The sequence below is a fragment of the Takifugu rubripes genome, chromosome 7 (genome assembly GCF_901000725.2).
Source record: "Takifugu rubripes chromosome 7, fTakRub1.2, whole genome shotgun sequence".
Classification (NCBI taxonomy): domain Eukaryota; kingdom Metazoa; phylum Chordata; class Actinopteri; order Tetraodontiformes; family Tetraodontidae; genus Takifugu; species Takifugu rubripes.
This window is the reverse complement of record NC_042291.1, coordinates 9,331,791-9,353,640: the sequence shown is the minus strand read 5'-3', so window position 1 is coordinate 9,353,640 and position 21,850 is coordinate 9,331,791. Positions and strand designations below refer to the sequence as shown.

At 42.1% G+C, this 21,850-nt stretch overlaps 2 protein-coding genes across 3 annotated transcripts; both read right to left on the bottom strand.

Moving 5' to 3' along the window:
- Positions 1-422: 422 nt before the first annotated feature.
- Positions 423-16,320, bottom strand: mroh1 (maestro heat-like repeat family member 1). 2 transcript variants are annotated; one of them, XM_029838391.1, is made up of 45 exons: positions 16,017-16,320; positions 15,306-15,420; positions 15,081-15,226; positions 14,313-14,444; positions 14,059-14,221; positions 13,333-13,431; positions 13,091-13,242; positions 12,707-12,847; positions 12,452-12,544; positions 11,885-11,963; positions 11,454-11,567; positions 11,240-11,313; positions 11,035-11,157; positions 10,818-10,925; positions 10,568-10,712; positions 10,354-10,394; positions 9,977-10,118; positions 9,845-9,897; positions 9,632-9,739; positions 9,429-9,548; positions 9,220-9,342; positions 8,990-9,136; positions 8,769-8,795; positions 7,475-7,597; positions 7,302-7,381; positions 6,964-7,105; positions 6,778-6,873; positions 6,565-6,669; positions 6,336-6,471; positions 5,916-6,028; positions 5,625-5,777; positions 5,431-5,487; positions 5,126-5,223; positions 4,843-5,008; positions 4,494-4,654; positions 4,274-4,411; positions 3,920-4,034; positions 3,612-3,758; positions 3,456-3,522; positions 3,102-3,223; positions 2,853-3,002; positions 2,632-2,766; positions 2,429-2,531; positions 2,264-2,329; positions 423-2,189 (listed from the first exon to the last, which is right to left on the bottom strand). In XM_029838391.1, the coding sequence occupies exons 2-45, from the start codon at positions 15,325-15,327 to the stop codon at positions 2,113-2,115; spliced, it is 4,902 nt and encodes a 1,633-aa protein (XP_029694251.1). In that variant the 5' UTR covers positions 15,328-15,420; positions 16,017-16,320; the 3' UTR covers positions 423-2,112. The 2 variants fall into 2 exon arrangements, with proteins under 2 accessions (XP_029694251.1, XP_029694252.1); XM_029838392.1 differs by lacking the exon at positions 8,769-8,795.
- Positions 16,321-16,388: 68 nt separating this feature from the next.
- On the bottom strand, positions 16,389-21,771 carry ncam3 (neural cell adhesion molecule 3). The gene is made up of 17 exons (XM_011605395.2): positions 21,311-21,771; positions 20,893-20,964; positions 20,625-20,819; positions 20,413-20,550; positions 20,172-20,315; positions 19,963-20,080; positions 19,681-19,835; positions 19,467-19,600; positions 19,245-19,380; positions 18,999-19,166; positions 18,791-18,910; positions 18,609-18,611; positions 18,398-18,525; positions 18,155-18,323; positions 17,882-18,062; positions 17,687-17,801; positions 16,389-17,506 (listed from the first exon to the last, which is right to left on the bottom strand). The coding sequence occupies exons 1-16, from the start codon at positions 21,369-21,371 to the stop codon at positions 17,711-17,713; spliced, it is 2,013 nt and encodes a 670-aa protein (XP_011603697.2). The 5' UTR covers positions 21,372-21,771; the 3' UTR covers positions 16,389-17,506; positions 17,687-17,710.
- Positions 21,772-21,850: the final 79 nt, after the last annotated feature.

Sequence of the window (21,850 nt, the reverse complement as noted above, 5' to 3'; positions counted from 1 at the left end):
TAGTGTCATGAAAAGTACCTCAAACCTATTTAGAAAAAAGAAAAATTTCAAATGTTGTGCAGTAGATGGATGGTGTCCTTATATTTACCAATAACTCTGATATAAAATAGACTTCAAGCCCCTAATTTCAGAGGAATAAAACCCAATTGTGGAAAATAACCCTTCTTAAAAAGCAAAAGCATGTTACAATCACATAACACCCCTCAGGAGTTATCTGCTCTACACTGCCCCCAAACGGAAATGAAGAGAAATACACCTTTACTTTTCTTAACGTTGAAATAATTAGACCATACACTGTGTGTGTGTGTGCACATATACATATATATATATACATGTATGTATGTATGTGTGTGTGTGTGTGTGTGTGTGTATGTATGTGTGTGTGTGATATATAAATAGACTATATAGAAATAGACCATATATAAATTATATATTGTGTATTAATGGAACTGTTTATTTCTTAATTTGCAAACACTTGACATCATCCACTTTCTTTCCTGGTAAACTGACACATGAAATATTCACACAGTATCGCACAGTATGTCAGTGGGGAGGATCCTTACCAACATTAAACATCTTAAAACAAACAACCAGTAAACCAAAAGTAGATATGAAATATCATATCCATGATATAAAGTTCATTAGAATGTTTATAACACAGAACAATTGTACCGTTTGCCCCAAAAACCAAACCCACAGTGTTAGAAAGTGCTGGAAGTCACGAGAGTCCCCGTTTGTAGAATACGATGGAACACATTTAAACACAGGAGCTGCTACATTTCCTGTAAACATGTTTATGCTCGCAGAAAACCTGCTTAAAAACATTCACCTTCCTTTTCCATGTTTGCTTTGTTTCGCATTGATACATTTTTTTTTTTAGCATACTTCCTTATAAAAATGTGTCGAGCTCTGTGATTGTGCTTGTTTTCCTCAACCAGGGACCGCATGACAAAGCTACAAACAAAAGTGCAACAGAACAACTTAACATTGACGAATGTGTTTTCACCTGATTGTCAGTTTCAGTGGAACAATTTGCAGAACGGATGCGCACAAACATCCCCATTTAACACGCATACATTTACAACCTTGTTAAGAGCAACGTAAAACAACAGCTGTGCAACCTCAATAAAGAACCCCTGATACAAAATTAAGTGCATCAACACAAGGTAGAAAATTAATGCTATGACTACAGCGCTACTGTAATCTATCCACATTTGGCACTGTGTGTGCGGCACAGCTGTGCAGACCTAAGGACGACCGCGATGCTGTTATTGGTTCAAACAGGATGGATTTCTGCTTGGCAACCACACGACACCAGGAGAGGAAGAGAGAAGAGCCCCTCTTTGGCTGGTGTGGCTGTGAACAGCCTTTAAACCCGTGAGTATTATTCTGTAAAACAGTCTTCAGTTGAAACATAATGTGAGGTGGAAAAATGGGGAAAATCTATGCAGACTAAGCGACAGCAGAGTTGTCTTTTACCAAGATGGAAGAGAGATTGGCACTTGCATGTAAAAAGTTATAGATGATGAAAGATGATGAGCCGACTGTCATGTGAATTCCATGAATGAATGTCACTGTGTGGCTCCACATCTGGACTCTCAGTAAAGATGAGTCCAGACTGCAAAACTATAAAGCAAAAAGCTGTTTGTTATTGCTGAATGATTTCTTGTTTTAAAAACGCAAAAAAAAAACAGACATCCCGCACATGTGACATGACCCAAGACAAACCTCAGGGATGACTGATGCTGTGTCAAACACTGGAAATCCACAACAAACACACGATTTAGCTACCTGCCAGACTCATCAGGTGTAATCTTGCACACAAAATTTAAAGAAACTATTCTTATGCTGCATAATATACCTGTTTATAAAAGTAATATTGGTGTCTAAAGAGCAACACAGTCTTTGGTCACTAAAATTAAAGTATGGAATAAGGACTTAATTTAAGGACCATAAATAATGCCAACAGAGGCTAAGTTACACCGCTAAGAGGTCTAATAACATGTGCATAAATAGAGTGTTTTCCACAGAATTTCTACAATTGTTTTGGTTTGATCATACACTTCATGATGGTTTGGATCTTAACTTTTGGATTTGCTAAAGATTTATGGTTCAGTGAAAATGCCCCATGGCCTCAGCAGCCTTCACTCTCACCACAGGATCTGGATCCTGAAGCAGCATCACCAAACCTGAGGAGGAAGAAAAGGTGCCATTAACACAAGCCAAACTGAGATTTCCTTTTTTGGCAGCATCAGCACCTCACCTTTAGTGACAGAGCCCATGTTGAGGTGTGAGAGATGCTCCTCTGGCAGATTCCCCAGCAGAAATCCTGATAACACACACCATAAATTAGCTCCACAGTTTCCTATGAGGTCATCCATCATTGTCATCAATCCCATTATTATCTAACTAATGGCTGAAGTCATACCAATAAACATGGCTGCTCCCGCTCTGACCTCAGACCAGTTACTTTTAAAAAACTGGATGACTGAGATGTGATAGAAGTTCAGCATGCCTGGAAAGTCCTGGATCTGCAAACCAACGTTTAAAAACAGGAAACATTATTTCCAGGAATATTCCATCCATCTATTCTGAAAATCCAGGTATGTTTTTTGTTGTTTTGCTTCCTACCAGGTACTTGGTGAGATCATTGATGAACTCTCCGTAGTGCAAACTCTTGTTGTCATGGAGGTGGTTCTGGAACATGGCGGTGATCTGTTCTGATCCCACCACAGGAGCGCACACTCGCATTGCAAACTTGCACGCCTGCATGATATTAAAAAATTAAAGCAAGATGGCGTCTTTGTCTGTGGTAATAATGTGCGTGAGCGTGCGTCCGCTTCCTTCTCTACCTTGACCACCTGGGGGTTTGGGTCAACCAGGTGTAATAGCAGGCTGACCAGGACGTTGTGGATCTGATCGGTGAACACTTGCTCCCCTGAGCCAAACTTGGACAAGTGCCCCATCAGATAGATGGAAGCACAGCGGATCTCATCGTTTTCCTAAATGAGCCAGCAGGTGCTGCACTGTCATCACCGTTGTGTGTGTGTGTGTGTGTGTGCAAAACAACCATCTCATTAAGCTCAAATAATGAATCTTACGCTTTCCAAAAACGGTTTGATCTTCATGAAGATGTAGACCACTAGCAAGTGGACGTTCTTCTTGTCCAGATAGAGGAGGACTTTGGAGAGACCCGACATGGCTTCCAGCGTAATTAGCTTACCTGTGACAAAACCACAAGCCAGGACGGATTAAGAGCATTTCTGCTAATGAAAAGAAACAAGTGCCCGGTTGAGAACAGGTGACTTGATAAAGACGAAGTTTATGGTGAGGGAAAAAATGAAACCAGCTAAGCGTAGAGGTGAGAGATTAATGCAATAAATCAGGAGAGCCAGATTTGATTACTGTAACTTTTCATTCTCCTGTTTATGAGAAGTATTTTGCCGTCAGGTTACCTGGATCATCCTTCTCCTCCATGCCCGAGCTCATGGCCGCCAGCAGCTCCTTTGCATATTTATTCACCTGGTGAAAGATGGAAGCGAGCAGATGAAGCAGATTAGGTTGCGGCTCTTGTCCTCTTCTGTGCCAGCGAAAGGGAGCGAGTATTCTACCTTCTCCGGCGATCCCACAGCTATGTTGCCGAGGCCGCGGACGGCCAACATTCGGACAGTGCAACAGGGATCTGATATTCTCTCCATCATGTTGTTCATCAAGACGTCGATCAACATCAGCTCCGTCACCACGTGATGGTTTAAAAGCTTCGAGAGCCAGTAAACAGGAAAGACATACAGGTCAGCCAATCCTTCCGCTCTCATGAGTATTCGGGGTGAAAATGTTATTTATATGTTACTTTTGAAGCCTGTGCTGCCCACAAATGCAGAAACATTTAAAATAACTCCTAAATAGTCGGCGTTGTCACCTCAGAGAAGAAAGCCGTCACGGTGGTTCTCTGACTCTCATAGATGCTGTTCAAGGAGGGACAAAGACATTCCACAATAGCAGGCAGCCTGGGACCCGCGTGCTTTGACATTGCCCTACGGATGCAATAAGCACAGGCCTTGTTTACAGCCTTTATAGTCTGAAAGGATGAATAATTCAGCTGTCGTGACAAAGAAATCCCACATAACTGATGTAAAAAGGGGAGAATTTTGTGTCTTTTTAGTATTCAATTTCAACCTTAACCTTGTCAAGAGAGTTTAAAGATATCCAGAAAACACACATTTCAAGAATATACAGCGCTCTAAATCAAACCCCTCTTGGACAGGGAGCGTACCGTGCCAAGACTGTGATTCCACTGATGTGTGAGTTTTGTTCCTTTATTGCATCCCAAGCTTTTTCTTCCTCCAGTCTTTTCAACACCTCATCTAACTGGGCGCGTGCTAACAAGATATGCAGGGCCTCAGCTGCTACCCTAAAAAGACCAAAACAAGCAAAAAAACCACTTATTTTCCCCTTTATTTTAACTTTACAAGCTCAAATGGAGAGACTCTCACCCCGCTACGTGGAAAATGTTTTTGTTGTTCTGTTTTCCTGCCGAGACCCCGATACTGGCCCCCAGTCTGACCAGGAGACAGGAGAAGAGCTGAGGAAAGAGACTGACCACTGTCTCCTGGCTCTGACCATTTAATAGCAGCTCTTTGAGACCACATGTCATCTGCAAAGAGAAGAACATACCCATATAATTTATGTAAATGAAACTGCAGCATCGCCAGCATCGAGGTGACTGGCTGTCTTTGGGGCAGTCATCTGGTGCTCAAGCAGGAGGAGAAACAAATATGCTTTCAGAGGAATATTACCACCTTGACAGAACTGAAAAGACAGGTCTGAGTGTTCGTAACTTACAGCCAGGGGCTGATTCGTCGCCACCTTCGTCATCCCTCCTCTGATCATCGACTCTTTCTTGTCCACGTAAGGTGCCATGACAGCAAGCTTCTCCATCACCATCTCCATGATCTGATTGGCTACAACAGGGTCTGCTCCCAGGGCCATCCACATCTCACAGGTCCAGCTGAACACAGGAAACAGCATTAAGTTGACACGCGAAGATAAAATCAGATAACTGACACTTCACTTGAGGTCACGTGGCACTTGATCCACAATCGATTATAGTAGACATAAACAGTACCTGTCATATGGAAGTGGTTGATTAATTAGTGTATTAACAACAGTCTGTAGATGCTGAGAAGCCAGGATTAACACACTCTGTGCCACTGCCACTCGTACCTGTCACACATGCACAAAGTTTAAAAAAAAATTGTGTATTTTAATGACACAATCAAGTTACACTAACAAGTTAATACATATTAGGGGTGAAGAAATCCTTGTTTATGCTACAATGGTCGAGCAAGCTGAGCTACACTGTCAAATAAGCCAGAGCTGATGACTTAAGATGGCATGTTAATATTCATAATTAGGCTGAATTTTTCTCACCTGCTCCTCTGTGATGCTCTGTAGACGCAGATGTAGCACCTCCAGCATCTCTGGAACCTTGTATTTGTGTACGCACACACACACAGATAGTTTGGAAATCCAGTAAAGCCGGTATGGACCGTATTTGTGTTTAAATAATTATGGGATGATGCCACAACCAATGTGTAAAATAATGTGTTTGAAGTGTGTGTTACCAGCTCTTGCAGTCCACCTCCTCTGCTCTTAAGCATGGTATTGAGGATGACAGAAGAAGCTCTGCAGCAGTTTGTCTGACTGTCAATGAGTCCCTCAAACAACATGAACACCAGCGTGGTCAGCTCCTGCTGAGGAAGACGCTTACTCATCACCTGATGCACAGGAAGGAGCACAGTCGGACAGATGGGCAGAAGAAGATTTGGCTTTAGATGACTTTGGCATTAAAAGTGCAAAAGTACTTGACCAGTTCAACATGTCCTATTGTTCGCCTGACTTGGATACGTGTATACCTTGGTGAGGTCGGAGCAGGTCTTGTACAGAACTGAGTGGTCAGGGTTACTTAGGTTTTCTTTTAGGGGCAAGAGACTGTCCACAGAATCATCCTTGTAATCCAAACAGAAACCTACAAAAGGAAAATAAATGAATAAAGACATAAAAACAACCACCTTTATCTAAAACAAGTCAGCGTGCGTTCTGTATATGCTCTGAAAACAGCCTGTGGATGTGCGGCATCGGGGCTGGATTCTGTAAATTGACTGTATTATAAACGTTCCAACTGTTTTTTATATGTTTAATGTACAAGAAAAGTGTTCAACTCTACATTTCTAGCGTGTTAAGCAAACATAGCCACAGTTTAATGTTGCTTTTAGCATATTTGCCCATATCTACATACTCAAAACTGCTCTTTCATTGAGAACCATAAACAGCACCTTCATAGCGTAGCTGTATATACAGCAGGGTGTATATACAGTCAATTGCAGCGAACCGTACGTCCTGGTGAGGGTCAGAGCAGCGTGGAGACAGTCGACCGAGCAGAGCTCCAAGGTTGTGGAAAGACACCATGTTCTAGACAACAAGGCACACAGCAGAAAGAAGGACCTGAAATCAGCAATGACCTTAGTCTCAATGTATCAAAAGCCTCAATGTTTATGTACATACCTTCACGTTTAGGTTGTCCAGGTAGTAAGCTAGCATGTGGGCAGTGGCTGTTACAGCTCTCTCCCTCTCATGGTCCTCGGCAGAGCTCAACCAGGGTTCAATGTGCTGCCGGAGACAACGTCAAGTAGGAGAGAAAACAAAATTACAACTCAATAAAGAAAAAATGATGATAGCTTCTAACATGAACTCATACTCTTAGACACCACTATTCACCTTGAAAACACTCTGCAGGCCATCTGGGGTCGGATCGTTGGCAAGCACACTTTTCAAAAGTTCCTGTAGTGCAGCAAAAGTGTCTTTGTACAATCCCTACATGAATTTAACAAAAAAAATGTTACTTTGACAACAGCAGCATTGGAATAAACTGTTTTCAGCATATATAAATGTTTTAGAAAACACCTTTCTCTGCTTCGGGTCCAATATCTCATCATCTTTATTTTTCTCTGGCGTGTGCGTCTCAGGAGGCAGAGAAATCACACTGTTCACACACACCTTCAGCAGGTCAAAGCTCTCATTCTCACTGAGGATTGGCTCCAGAGGCCTGAAGCAGGACAGGTCAAAGAAAACAAAACACTAAACCATAATAATTTAAAAAAATCCGCAGGATAAAAGTTCCCTGCCAAAAGGTCCCTGTGTCTTCCTTTCAGCAGCAATTCAGTCACTTAACATGTGTCAGTCCATCTATTAGGCTAAAATAGAAGTAGTATAAAACCCTGTTCTTTTTAAGTGAAAGATACAAAAGGTTGGCACAGGTAATGATCACAAGAGGGCGCACTCGGGTCCTCAATGCATCAGCTGGCTCTGCCTTTATAAAATCCTGAGCAGAGAAACATGAGAGAGGACAGAGGACATCAGGACAGGATCCCTGCTTGTTTCATGTGCAGGTTATTTAAAAAAAAAATCTACTGACCAGCATGATATTAATGAGCTCCTGTTTACGAGTGAATACATATCCTTGTTTCCTCACGCACTGACTGATGGCTTTAGCTATAAGTCCAATGCTCTGGATCAAACTGAGTTTCATGGTCAGGTCCTAAAGTGGGACAAAAATAACACAAACAGATGTGCAATGATACAGAAAAAGAGACCATCCACAGATCAAAAGATTTAGGTCAAGAGGAATAGATGAGTAAATAAGAAGAAAATTGGGCAATTGCACATTCTCAATTGTCAAGAATGCAAACAACGGGGCAAACCACACAAGCAAACATCTGAAAACCAGGCCGACGATATTAATCAGTCAGTGCAGTCATTCCGTCAATCAAACAAATCAATCTAGCAGTGCAACTGCTGATTGATCGTCCATTTCTATAATGGAGAGAAGTTCGAAACAATAGTTGTGCGATTAGAGTTTCTAAAAATCACCACCAGGCTCACAGATGGATCCTGTGTTAATTTATTAAGAAATGATAGAGACCTAAAGGTTAAAGAAGCACCCGTGGCTGAGAGACGAAGAGGGAAAGAAAACAGGAAAAATGTGAATACCTCATCAATTCCTTTCTGACAAATCTTTGATCGAATTCTGACTGTTTGTGAAGTGGGCGGAGCTCAAAATGGACGTTAGCGACGCTGTGCTGTGCAACAGCAGGTGGAGGTTGGGAATTTGATCAAAGTAATTAACAGGACAACAGTGCAAAAATCACTATTATACTGAAGAGAAGTTATTCAGTGGGGATTTTCCTACATTGCTGTAAAACAAGTGCACCATAATCAGGACATAAAAACTGGCTGTTGGTTAAATGGAAACTGGAGGAAATCTCAATGAAAATGCATATGCACCTGTGCTTAATGGACACGATTAAAAAAAAACACCTGATGGATGCATTTATATCATTTTAACAGTATGTTTGAGTAAGGATTGGCTCTTAATGTTAAGTGCGTCAAAGTCCGATGGTGAAAAGCACCTAGTTTTGTATCATTATGTTATATTTCACTGAGGCAGAGCCATTTTGCTTTTATGAATTCTGTTCTTCCAATGGCAAAAGTTTGGTAACTTTTTGAAAGCCTTCATTATCAAGGCATTGGAGATTCAGCTCTACTGTTGTGAAACATAATGAAATAAGTAAAGTAAAAGCTTGAAGAAGACAGAGTACTGTATTAATATCAAGCTGAAATCTCAAGACTTTAGCGATGCCACCACAAGTGGATGTAACAGAAAGAAAGAAACGAGAGTAAGCTACGGGCCCTGAATTTCCTGACGATACCTTTGTCTCTACTTTAATCCCCAGAACCTGTATGAAATAGAAGTAATAAAGCCATGAGTCGACATACAAACAACACATTCCTGACCTTCACCAACCGCCTCAAAAAAAAGATTATAAATATTAATGTATACTCTGAGTTCACCTGGGAAAGGATGAGTTTGTGTATGGGGATGGAACCATTTTATCTGAACAACCTTATAGACCTGAAATAAGAACTTTACCTTGGTATTGAAGTGTTTACTAATGCTGCGAAGGATGTCTTGATCTATGTGGTTTAGTATCTTTTCCGGAGGTGCGTTCAGAGCCACTTGGCCGTAACATAGGATTAACGTACTCTTCACCTTTTCTACCTCAACGTCACTGCGCTCCTGGTGGGGAAAGTGACGAGGAAAGCTCCTTTGACATCAACGCTAACATGATCTGTTGGAAAGAAGCAAGAATATCTTCATACCTTAAGAAGGTTGAAGATGCTTGGAGACTTCTTGAAGGCGTCTGATTTGCCAAACTCCTCAAGTTTGGCCAGAGTTCCCTCTAAGTGGCTGTTGGCACACAGCCCGACCCCCATTGCGATACCCTGACAACAGAATTCTTTGGTTATAACTTCCCTGGTGCGAAACACAGGCCTGTTTTTAGATTCTTTATCAGATTTTTTGGACATACCTCTCTTTCAATGGCATCACTGTGCCGTGCCGTGAGCAAGAGTTCCTGCAACTGTTTCTTCACCACCACTTTATTTAAACACTGCTGAAGAATCACTCCGATGCACTGATAAAGGAAACTCTAGAAAAGGACAATTTCCTTAAGTTTCAGAGACTGTATTTCACTTTTCTGTGATTCTTGTAAATGAGTAGCTCAGCTCTTACTTTCTCCTCTAAAGCATGGTTGTACATGGACAGGTACCCTGTAGCCTCAGTTGCCAGCTGACCCACCCATTTCCCATCATCCATAGTAGCCAGAGTCTTAGACAAGAGCTGAAAATAATTTTATTAGAAAAATGCAGTTAAAAAAAAAGGTGGGGATTTTTTTGGGGCAAATATTCACATGTAAACATTTTCATATGCAGCAAGCAAACACACCTTTAGCAGCTTTTCATTCCATTGCTTCTTATCCAGAATCTCAGCTGTTGACTCTGGAAACAGCACAGTCAAACACACACCTTCACATGAAAAAATTCAGTCTGATGACATGATGTTTGCTTGTCTCCGTACCTTCTAAAACAGAAAGCAAATGCGGTATCTCTTTCTCCCACAGTGTCTCTGTTTTGGGATGGATGCTGACGCTGAGGATCTGGAGGAGAGAGAGGGATGGCGCACCGTGACCTCGACTGTTGAACGGGAGCGCTGCATTTACCTGGAACACAACCGAGGGAAAACACATGCAGTCAAGAACTTAGAATGACAGCCAATGGATAATAACCCAGTTAGCTAAGTATGTTACTTCAGAATGTGAAATATTGTGAAGTGTTGACACTAGCAATAATGGTTATTATCTCGCACAAGTGTCAACACAGTACGTGATGTTTAGCCAGACTAGCCGTCAAGACACAAGAGTGTAAAAAAAGAGTTGTGAGAAGAGATTTACTTACAAATAGTCGAACAAGTAGTGTCTGAGGTGACGGCAGATTGACTGAAAGGAAAAATGAAATGTGATTAGTTTGCACAGGATCATCAAGATAAAATCAAATTGCAAACTTAATGTTTAAAATGTATTTGTGACACATTTTTCTATCCACACCTCCTATTCAAGGGTCATCTTGAATAAACTGCACACCGGAAGTAAATACGGTACATTCCACCTACCTTCTTGTGTAAAGTCTATCTTAAAGCTGGGATCCTGGTTTTCTTTCTTCTTGTTCCCAAGCACGATCAGACTTTTGCACAGGGGAGTGGTTGCGTTGCTGTACTGTATAGGTGTCAAATAGTACAGCAGCTTTGGCCACAGCACCTGAAACAAACAGTGTGAAGGATGACCGTTAATCCAATTTATAAATCTGATTTGGTGTTTATAAATGAACCAAAGATCAGACAGTAACAGGGAAAGCTGACATACATCATCTAATTGCCCAACGGTGGTGGTCAGGAGATGAAGAGTGCTGTCACACATTGTCCTCAGAGCTTCATTTGTCACCTCCTCCTGGTCTTGGGGAGTCTGACCTCTCTACAGGTACAAGCAAGCAGGGAAAGTGTGACCACGCACTCGCAGATGCTCTCATTCGTTTCAAATTGGGGGGAAAAAAATTACTGTAACATATCATAAAATGGTTCACCTGATACGTGTCTGGAAGGGCGCAGTGCTGAACGATGAATCGCACCAGTAACTCCCCTCCCTCCAACTCCAGGTAACCGTGATGCGCCATGGCACTGATAACCTGGATCACACGCTTTTTAACCTGAGAGTCAAGAGAACACAGGTCATAAAGTTCTTTAGAAACTAAACCCCTTGGACTGTCTAAATGAGTTATTGTGTATTGCCTTGTTGCTATGATCTGCCATTGGCTGCCTAATGCTGGCCAGTATCCCCAATTTCTTACTCTCCATTGTGGAAGCTGTAAAAGAAACACAAACAAAACAGATAAAGAGCTTATTACTAACGAAATATAACCGTCGCCCTTGGGTGAAATCAAGTCATTGTTGCCAGTGCAGGTTTTAAATCTGTGCTAACACATATTTATGCATCTTTTCTCACTGGAGGAGTTGATGAGATGACGAAGGACAGCAAGGGAGCCCACCCTGCTTCGTTCGTTACCGTTCTCCAACTTCTGAAGAACAAACATGACCAGCCGGTCTGGGAAGGAGTTAGCTACAGGGAAAAGGAAATAAAGTTGGGTATGTGCCAATAATGGCATGCAGAAACAGAGAGAAAAAACAGGAATGACAAGTAAGACTAGCAGGCCTGTTTTAGCAGGTAATTTCAATATCTCATAAAGAACACGGATTCTGACACAGTACCGGTAACAGTGTACGTTTCCCTGCTTTTGTGACCCTCATAAAAATACCAGATGCTCTTTTGAGACATTCCCCCCTTCACTCTAGATATTTGCTTCAATAGTATAATTGGCATCAATTATCATCAGGGGCTGCACCGCGAAGAAAAGGCAAAAATAAAAGCTTCTGTACCAAGTAAACTGAAGCAGCGAAGGACCTCGTTGTGGTTCTTAACAGTCGGAGGGTTACTGTAGTCAACAGGGGAGGAAATCTGCATGGGACAGAGAGAGGAAACATGAAACTTCCCTGTTTCAGCTGCTATACCTGTGTTAAAAAAAGGATGCAATCAAAATAAGGAAACCACATTCTAAAGCAGTGTAACAATATCAGAAATAACATCTTATGACTGCGTGACAGGCAGCAGCGATGGTAGCCGTCTGTAAAACAGCAACTGATCACATCTGCTTATTTTTATCCACATGAGAAGTTTCTGGAAATAGGAAATGAGAGCGTTTAGGACCACATTTTATGTACTGGCAGAATCCCTGTGGTGAACTAATGCTGCAATCCAAAATCACACGAGGTTAGACAAAACACGTGTTGACGACAGTCATTTGACAGACGAAGTACGAAGTGGATATGAGGAACAGTGAGGGAGTATCTCACGCGTTAGGGTGGCTCAATTCTGTTCTACTGAATCACTGTTGAGTAATCTGGATTATGACACTTAAAATGCGTAGTATGTGTGTGGTGAAGTACCTGCTGATGCAACGCCAGCACCAGACTGTCGAGCTGCGTTTCCAGCACCCTGCTCCCCATGCTGAGGGACGCATCGAGCACTTGGCACAGACTCTGCGGAGGGGAAGGAGGGGGAAAAAAAGAGAAACAGAACACCCACATTCTCAAAACACACACATACACAGGAGATATGGACAGTTTACAGATGGACAGAGACTGATGGCCCTCTGTTTGGAAAGACAAATTATCCCATATAAATAGTTTATCTGTACCCACCTTACTAATTATGTAGTGCTCGTTGTTTTTCTTGTACAGGGATAAGATGGCAGGGATGAGTTTAGGAATTTGCTCCTCGAGTTTTTCGCCGGCCATCAGATGACACATGGAGCCCACGGCCTCAGCTACCGTTAGCCTCAACTGGAACATGAGCATGAGCATAGTTTGACTAATGACAGTGACAGGAGGAGAATGTTTATGAAAACCGATTAAAGCAAAACACTGTGAATTCCAGTTTACTGCTGAAGATTACTGGCAGATTACTGATAAATTCTATTTAGCTCTGATAGATTCCCTTTGTTATTTGTTAAAGCTGAAAGGTCTCATGGTAGTTTGATTGTAAGACACAGTTAACTCACTTATACAAATGGATGCTGCCCTCACCTTAGACTCCCTGCTTTGTAGCCAGCTATTGAAGAGGATGTCAAAGGAAGCACAGATCTCACTGGAAAAGGTGTCTTTTCTGACTGTGGGATCTGGAGCTTTGTCTAAATTGGCGAGGTACTCCAGGATACTCTCACTGAAATGACACAGAGCTGGAGAGACACAAACATCAGAGGACACTTTCAGAAACATTTAATGATTTTAGAGCTGTGCAGCTCCTCAAATGTTCTCAAGGAGCTTACCAGAAGAGAAGACCCACTTCATATTGTCCTGTTTGGCCATGTTCAACATTGGCAACATGGTGCCCAGAATAGCATTGAGGAACGGTACCATGCCATAAACTACAGAGAAAGAGCAGAGCGGGGCATTGACATCAAATAACTTCAGACTTCAGGCAACATTAAAATAAAATGTGTTCTCATGTTGAGCATAATTTCATATTTCAACATTATTATCAATTTGCACTGTATGCTATGATTATCTTATCACAAGCTCCCATAATGTGCCTTTAATAATTAATTAGTAACAGGGTCAAGCATTTACAATGAGTGAACTGGGAACTTCTGCAGCCCTCGTTGTTCTGATCTGGACTACATTCTTCATTTACTGGTCTATTTCTGATCACCATCAATTATTTAATCGCATTTTAATGTGAAACATCAGTCCGTGAAGAAGCAAAGTTGTTAACGGTCTGTTATTCATAGCACCATTGAATGCCACTCTCGACTGTCAAAGCTCCCCAGTGTAGTGGTTAAAAGTACAAGCACAGGAACTCTCTAAACAAGATTTCTCAGGTTAAAAAAAAGTGGGTGGTGTGTAAAGCTTACATATATATATATAGTTTAAAAGATTCATATATTATCGCAAGAAAATGTGCTGTCAATAAACCACTCAGATTTGTGCCTATGTATGTGTGTGTGTGTGTGTGTGTGTGTGTGTGTGTGTGTGTGTGTGTGTGTGTGTGTTACCATTAGAGTCAGAAAGACTGGCAAGCGTCTTCACAACAAAGAAGTGAGGCAGCAGCCCTGGCTGAAACTTGCTTAGTATCTCCTCCATGATGTCATTGATGTGTTTTTTACCCACAGCAACCAGGATGTTACTGGCCGCCTGCTGCCAATCAGGGATCACCTCCTGAACCAGGACATCAGGAAGCAAACACACACACACAGACGGTGAATTACCACTGACTGTCTGCATGAAGGTTAAATTCAATTTAATTAACCTTTGATCGTGTCATTTCGTCCGAGGCTAAGGAGATGATGCTCTTTATCCTGGGATAACTGATCTGCTCTATCCTGCTGCCCACAATCAGTTCGATCGTCTGAAGGATCACAACTCTGTGCGCCACCGACAACTAAACGAGGAGTGGGATTAGGAAGAAAGATGGAAAACAAGAAATTAAACTGTGTCTAAAACTAAATGGAATGTGTGAAAAGTATTACAGCATGTTATAAAAGCGGAAACCATTGTGAAATGATTTATAAAATGTTGCAACATCAGAAAAACAGCTGATTGAGACTCCCGTGATACAGCAAAGTATGTACTTTTATTGGATTTATAAAATGCTTCGTAATGGGATTACAAGCAAAATTTACATTCGCAAAACATTAACAGGTTAGAATTGTAATGCTATTACCGCCATTACAATAACTGATCACAGTTACTATTGTGACGAATTAATTAAGCTAAATATAGCCAGAATAACTCTCGTGCTTTTTATTTCACGCTTCTGCTGCTTCTCTGTAAAAATCTGCAATCTTCAGAACCCTCAAACAGCCATGCAAATGAATAAACAACTTGTTTTTAAGTTTAAAGAGCAGATATGAGCAAACTATAGTGTAAATCCATTAACTGCTGTCTGTAACCAACAACATTTTAGTTGTTTAAATGCGTGATAGGGTTTAATCAGTTAAACCACAGCTTACTTTTTAACAATTAAAAAGGACAATTTGTTGCACTGTTTGTATTAATAATGATTGCTGTCCTTTACCTTTGGGTGTTTTAAAAGGTAGTCCTGACATATGGCTAACACTCTGTCCGGTTGCTGTTTTCCCAGGGTCAATACGGATTTTCTGACCTGCTCCTGGACTTTAAAGTCTTTATCAGTCGCAGCGTCTAGGAGAGCCAGGGTCACCTCTGAAGTGAAAACACAGCACAGGAGCAACTGAGTACAGATAGCAAAATGTTTCGAGAATAAAGAACATGAATCACGCACGTTCCACATCTGTCTCATCCATGGTGGATCGAAGAGAGGGCTGACTTCCTGCAGCCTGTGTCTGTGGATGTAGCTTTACTCCTGCAGGACAGATGGGCTGAACCTGCCTAGAGCTCTAGAATGAAGAAAATGTTTAATGTCAATATACTTGAGCTGTGAGTCAAGGTTCAAGCTTGAGTCATATCGTATTATAGCATTTGTTTTTAAAGGCCATAATAACGTATGACCACATTAACAACTAAAACCACTGGTTACGGATAAAAATCTGCCTATATAAAAATCTCTCTTATTTGAATGATATGAAAACACAATGATAACGTCTCCAGCTGAAACTGACCTTACGAGTCCGACTAAGGAAAACTCGACATGGTTCAAAGATATGAACATAGGTGTTTGGACTGTCGTTGCCATGAAAGTTTTCTCTGACCTTTTAATCAACCTTTTATGGCACAAAACCTGGCGAGAAAAACTAGCTAGCTTACTCAAGCACCAACTTTTGCCATAAAGAGTTGTCATCAAACACTGACATACCCATGGTTGTTGACAGCGTGAAGGCTTTACTAATGTGTTATTCTGGGCTGCTGTTATTCATGCAATCTCTCACTTTGAACAGAATGCCATGCTGGAATGACGGGTTAGCATGCTAGCCTTAGCAACTGCTGCTAAGGAAGAGCGGCTAAAGGGGAGGAAAGGCGAATAAAGCTAACTTACCAAATCCCCGCGGGCGTCCGCTGAAAAATAACTTGTTTGGGCAACGCTGCCTCACGACTGGGTGTAATAGCTCGTCAGTGTCAATGCCGTGAATCGTGTCAGTGCAGGTGTAAACAGCCCGAGTCATGTGCTCGGAGTCAGCAGGAACGCATCAGGCAGGGGGCGGACACCGGCCGCCCGATGCCTCCAACCGGAACACACAAGCGCTGCGCAGTCGGTCAGAGTTGATCGACAAGCTGCTTCTTTGTGTGATCTGGTGTGATCTGTTCCCTCTTCTCCACTAGATCACAGGTAGACAAAAGGTCAGGAATTATTTTTAGGAGTTGAACTCGCGTTTGGGAACTGTAATTGGATTAACTGACCGGAAGCTCGTTCAATAACAAAAACAGTCAAACTTTATTAAAAACATAGATTAACAACAATATGAATGTTTTCGGAAGATATTTACAACATCATTTGTTTGGCTAACCATTAAGTTAGAATATGAAGGCAAAAATAATTTGGGAACATGAAGAGAAACAGAATATTTGACTTTTTAGCATATTTGATCACAGTAAATAATATCTCTATACATAAAAAAGATTGTATAATTGTTTTGTTAGCTGCATACTGTGTTTATCATGTCACCCTAATAGCATTAGGAATCAAATTATTTAGTTTTAAAAATTGCTTTTAATTTACAGCTTCCCTATACGGCCATTATATGGTTATATGCCCACTATATGAGAACTATGTCACAAAGATACTTTGCAGGAAAGCTGGATAGGATGCTCCGAGTGGAAGCCTGTCACAGTGAGCATCTTGTATGATTTACATAAAATAAATAAATCTCAGTACATAAAAATGTTTAGCTGCATTCAGTATAAGCTTATACATTTTCTTTTAGAATACAAGCTGTAAATGTAAGGCAAAACAAAAACAGCTTCATGTCACAACCATTACAGCAGCCACCATGCAGTGAATTAAAGGTATTAACAATGTGAAAAAAAAACCAAACCATCAGCGAAACTTATGCACGCAGTTAATATATATATTTAACCTTGTGTCTTTGTACGACATTCATAAAAGTAAACTTTTGTTATTAAAATGTGATTCTTTGAAGCATAGTATTTTTACCCTGTTACATACAGACATCAAGCTTACCCTGTCAAAAGCTGGTTTGCTTTGTTGCTCCAGCTGAATTACATGAGCAGACATTGTGAAGAAAATTATCAAATAAAATAAAGCAACTCCTGCTTGGAGCTTCTATCAATCATAATGTCACTTAAAAGAATGGAAGTCTTCAGGAGAGGCTGATTTCCGGCCCGCTCACCCACAGCACAGACGCTTTTTTGCAATCTGTTTGTAATGTTTAGCCTTTTCCACGAGGAGCTCACCCTCTGTCAAAATTGAGACCGGTGACTTTAATATCTGCGGTTTATTTGACGTTCCTTGCAGCTGCAGGGTGTCACGCGCTTACAGCTTGCTGCTCTCGACATGGCTGTGTTACCCTGTTCCAGACAAATAACAAATCAATCGGAAAGTCTCAAGAAAGTAAAAAACACTGAAGATTATATATAAAATACTGCAGGAAAGAAGTTCCTTTAGGAATTCTGAAGGCAGGCGCCTTAAAGATCAGATGATTGTCTTAACTTGTGCAGGTTTGGAACAACAGTTATGACTGAACATACTTGTGTTTAGTAAGCGAGGCCTTGTCACAGGTGACCTCTGAGCTCCCCGGCCTCCTTCTTAACTCCCATCTGCAGACTGCCCCTCGGCGTGGAAATGCCCTTCAGCTTCCGTTCTCTGCACACAAAGGATTTAAATCAAATTTTTTAAAGTAAAAAGTTTCCACCTCACATGGGCATGACGCAGCACCAACTTACCCATTTGACGATTCTTCATCAAGCACCTTCATGCCCGGAACTTTCTGCCCAAAGACTTTGACAGCGATGGACATGAGCAGGCCGCAGTGGTTCTTGTAGCAGCAGGTGGCGTCCACAATCAGGAATACCACCAGGAAAATGACAATGACAATTCCAACCACGCTTCCTTTGGTCATGCTCTCTTTGATTGGAGACATAACAGGAACTTTAATTAACATCAACACTGTCAGGAGCCATAAATATCACTGCAATAAGGAATGCATGGGTGCATACTAGGCTCCTCTCCAATGGTAAAGTTGAATGTGCCAGGGACCGAGGAGCCGTTGGTGTTGACCGCTGTGACCTCCACTTCATATCTTGACCCAAAAGCCAGGTCTTGGAGGGATATGGAGTCAGAAGTAGGCGACAGCTGCATTTCTTTCCACTTGGCATCATCTTCATCCTGAAAGCAGGAATGAGAGAGAATGAGGATTGGAAAAAAAGAATAAAAGTCCAGGCGGATGAAGTGTCTGTTACCTTTCTGTAGCGCAAGTAAAAATTCTGCAGAGGCGATGCGCCCTGGTCCACCTGCTGGAGGGGGACGTAAAAGGTGTTGCGCTCGACTTTCATGTCATTGCGTTTCAGAAGCGGAGCATCGGGTTCACCTGCAGACAGAGGACAGGTCATCTCAGATGTCTTTAATCACACGCAGAAAGGTTGAAAACGCCATATTGTGGTGTCACCCTACCCTCTGAGGATGGATGGCCGGGCAAAAGGCGGCATCAATGACGTGAATGAACATCGGGAAAGCAGGTAAACGGCCCAAGTGGTGGTTTGTTGATGTTTTCATGTAAGATGGGAAATGAGGAAAAGTGAGAGAAGGGCTGCAATTACAGTGGACCGACCTTGTGTCAGACGCGTTGCACTTACGTATTCCCATGGTGCGGACAGGTTTATTTTCTGAGAAGGGTCCCACTCCCACTGCATTAGAAGCTGCCAAGCGCACTGTGTACGACGTGTACTGCTTGAGGTTAGTGATGACCAATGGGTCTGTGGAGCAGATGCATTCATTTATTTGCTGATGCCGTGAGTGAAAACACACTCACAAGGTGGCACCTCTGAAGGCCCGTTGCGTTACCTGAAACCGGGATGCTGATCTCCTTCCACTCTTTGTCCCCATCTTGTTTCCACTGTAGAACAAAACCTGTGATCGGTGTTCCTCCGTTAACGGGCATCGTTTTGAGGGAGAAGAGGACCGAGGCTGGTCCGGACGCAATGGAGAGGTAGTACGGAGGTCCAGGCTCAGCTGTTGTGCAGATGAAGAAAGAGGGGAAATGTCAAATACCTCATTTGGAAATGCTTTTATTCGGCAGCTTTGTCTTACTGTGAATGGCGACGTCTCTAGATGCGTTTCCAGAGGTGCTGACAGCCATACAGGAATACAGTCCGCCATCAGAGGGCAGCATGTCCTTAATCACCAACACACCCTCAGAAACATAGATATGCTCTGAAGAAGTGTCCTGAGGAGCCCAAACACACAAATACTGTACATGAATTCATGCACAGGGGATCAATTTGAGGTATTGTTTTGGGATCAGTTTCCTACCAGTGCGCGTCCATTGTGCTTGTTGATCCAGTGCAGCTCAGGGTTGGGGTGGCCAGAGACGTTACAGGACACAGACACGCGCTCACCCACAGACACGCTCTGCTGCTCTGTGGATACAAACACCTCCGGGGCCTCTGAAATGACACACAACATCAGGATTACATCACCATCATTCACAGGCACAAGCCGGCAGACAGTCAACCCATGAACTGACCAAACACGTGGAGCATTATAATGCCACTGCTCTCGCCTATCTTGTTTGTGGCGGTGCAGACGTACTCCCCGTAGTCTGACCTGGTCACAGAGTTTATGATCAGCTGGCTGCGGTTCGAGTTAAACTGGTGGCGTGAGGAGTCAGTGGTGGTTGGGCTGCAGGCAGAAAAAGCTTTGTTGATGGTATGGCTTCATACAACAATAGTAATGAGTGTTTTTTAAAAAATAAAAAAAGTGGAGATCCTGAAAAGATGCTACAGCTGCTACAGGAGTCAGAACTTACATGGTCCAGGTGATGTTTGGTTCTGGTATACCTTCCACTGAGCACAGCAGTGAAACATTGGTTTCCGGTCCTGCCAGAACCTTTTTCTCCCCTTCTTTCAGCTGCACCTTAGGAGAAACTGCAAAATTCAAGTTTCAAATTTATTTATCTGGAGAATATAGTAATCATTTTCACATAGTGTATAAACGATCATTGAAAAAGTCACTGACCATTGACGACCACAGAGACAGACAGATTGCTGTAGATGCCTCTTCCCCTGATCTGACCCTGACAGGTGTAGGTCCCAGCATCCTCTCTTCTCACGTTTTCAATGAAAAGCGAGTTATCAGGCTTCTGCTGGAAGCGGCCTCCAGCTATCAGAAAAGATGGTAAAGCCATACATTTGAGCAAGTCAAAACTAAAAAACACCCCATCATTGGGTAGAAGACATTCAAATCAAACTGGTCCTACCTTTAGAAGAGATTGGTTTTGTGTCTCTTAACCAGATAACATCCACTGCTGGCTGACCGGTTACCAGGCAAGGCACCATACCCTCTGTTCCCTCCAGGAACTCATGGTAGTTCTTGGTTTGGCCAAACGAGGGTCCGTCTGACAGAAGAGGAGAAGCTTAGGACACTGGGATATTGCAACAAACTGGAGTTCTGTGTTCAGTGTTGACATACCAAAAATATACAGCTGCGTCGTGATTTGATCGGTGAGTTCGCTTTCAAAGTCACAGCGACAGCTATAAAGGCCCGCATCCTCCATCGTCGCCTGTGTGATTGTCAGTTTAGAGGAAGTCTCATCCATCTTTTTCACATTTTCGTCATCAATGTCTTCGCCATCTTTCTGCCAGGTAATTTCTCCTTCCCCACCAGCTAGGACAGAAAGGCATGATTAGCACCCAAACCCAAATTTTATCATCCATCATTTCAAATTTAAACACCTCACCTTTGCACAAAAGCAGGATCTCGGTTCCCACACGAATATCTTGCGTAGTTGTAATAATTTCCATTTTTGCATCTAGGGGAGATAGATCATTTAACTTTCTAGTTTGGCAGGAACTTGCACAATCAAACCTGCATTTCAACCAGAAATCCAATTGAATGTGCTGTTTTTTTACATCTTTTAACAGCTCGTCATTTTGATCTATTTTAGAATCAAAACTATCAAAAAACTAACTAATCAAATCATTTTTTTTCACCTGAGTTATGTGTTATGAGCTTAAGCTGATGAAAACGTTTTCTGAAAATGAGTGAGACATAATCAAACCTATAAAAACTAAAACATTGTTTCATTTAAAAACAGCTTGCATTTAATGACAAACCCAAGATTTGCTAATATTATCATGAAAAGGAAAATTTCTTACCTGTCTTGTACATCAGCAGCATCAGCAAGGCTGCAGGCAGGAGGAGAGCCAATGTCTTCATCTTCAGTTTTTTAATCCGTTTGGCTCTTTAGCTGCACGAAACAGCCAATAATATTCTGTCTGATGGGGTGGATAAAAAGGAACCCTCCAGTATGTGATGCTCGGCCACACTGACACCTGCTGCTTCCTACCCACCTTGCACTGCATTGTCAGACGGGGCTGCGTGAGGGGTTATATAGGGACACAGCTGAGATGAGAGGAAACAAGAAAGGGTTGGAGGGAGGGAGAGACAGACAGCCGGACAGGGAGAGACAGGAAATAAAGATCTCTCATCCCTCCTTGACCTCCAGAAGAGCTACAGCCAATCATTCCCTCAAACACGAACAAAGTGTTGTTGTTTATTTTCTACATATTTGTTCCAAACATCTGCGCATATTCCTACTTTGTCCAAAACTTTTACTCCCTCAGACCCTATGTCTCTCTTTTCTTTCACCGCAGGCTATCAGATATAAGCAGAAAGTCCCTCAGGTAAAGACAAAT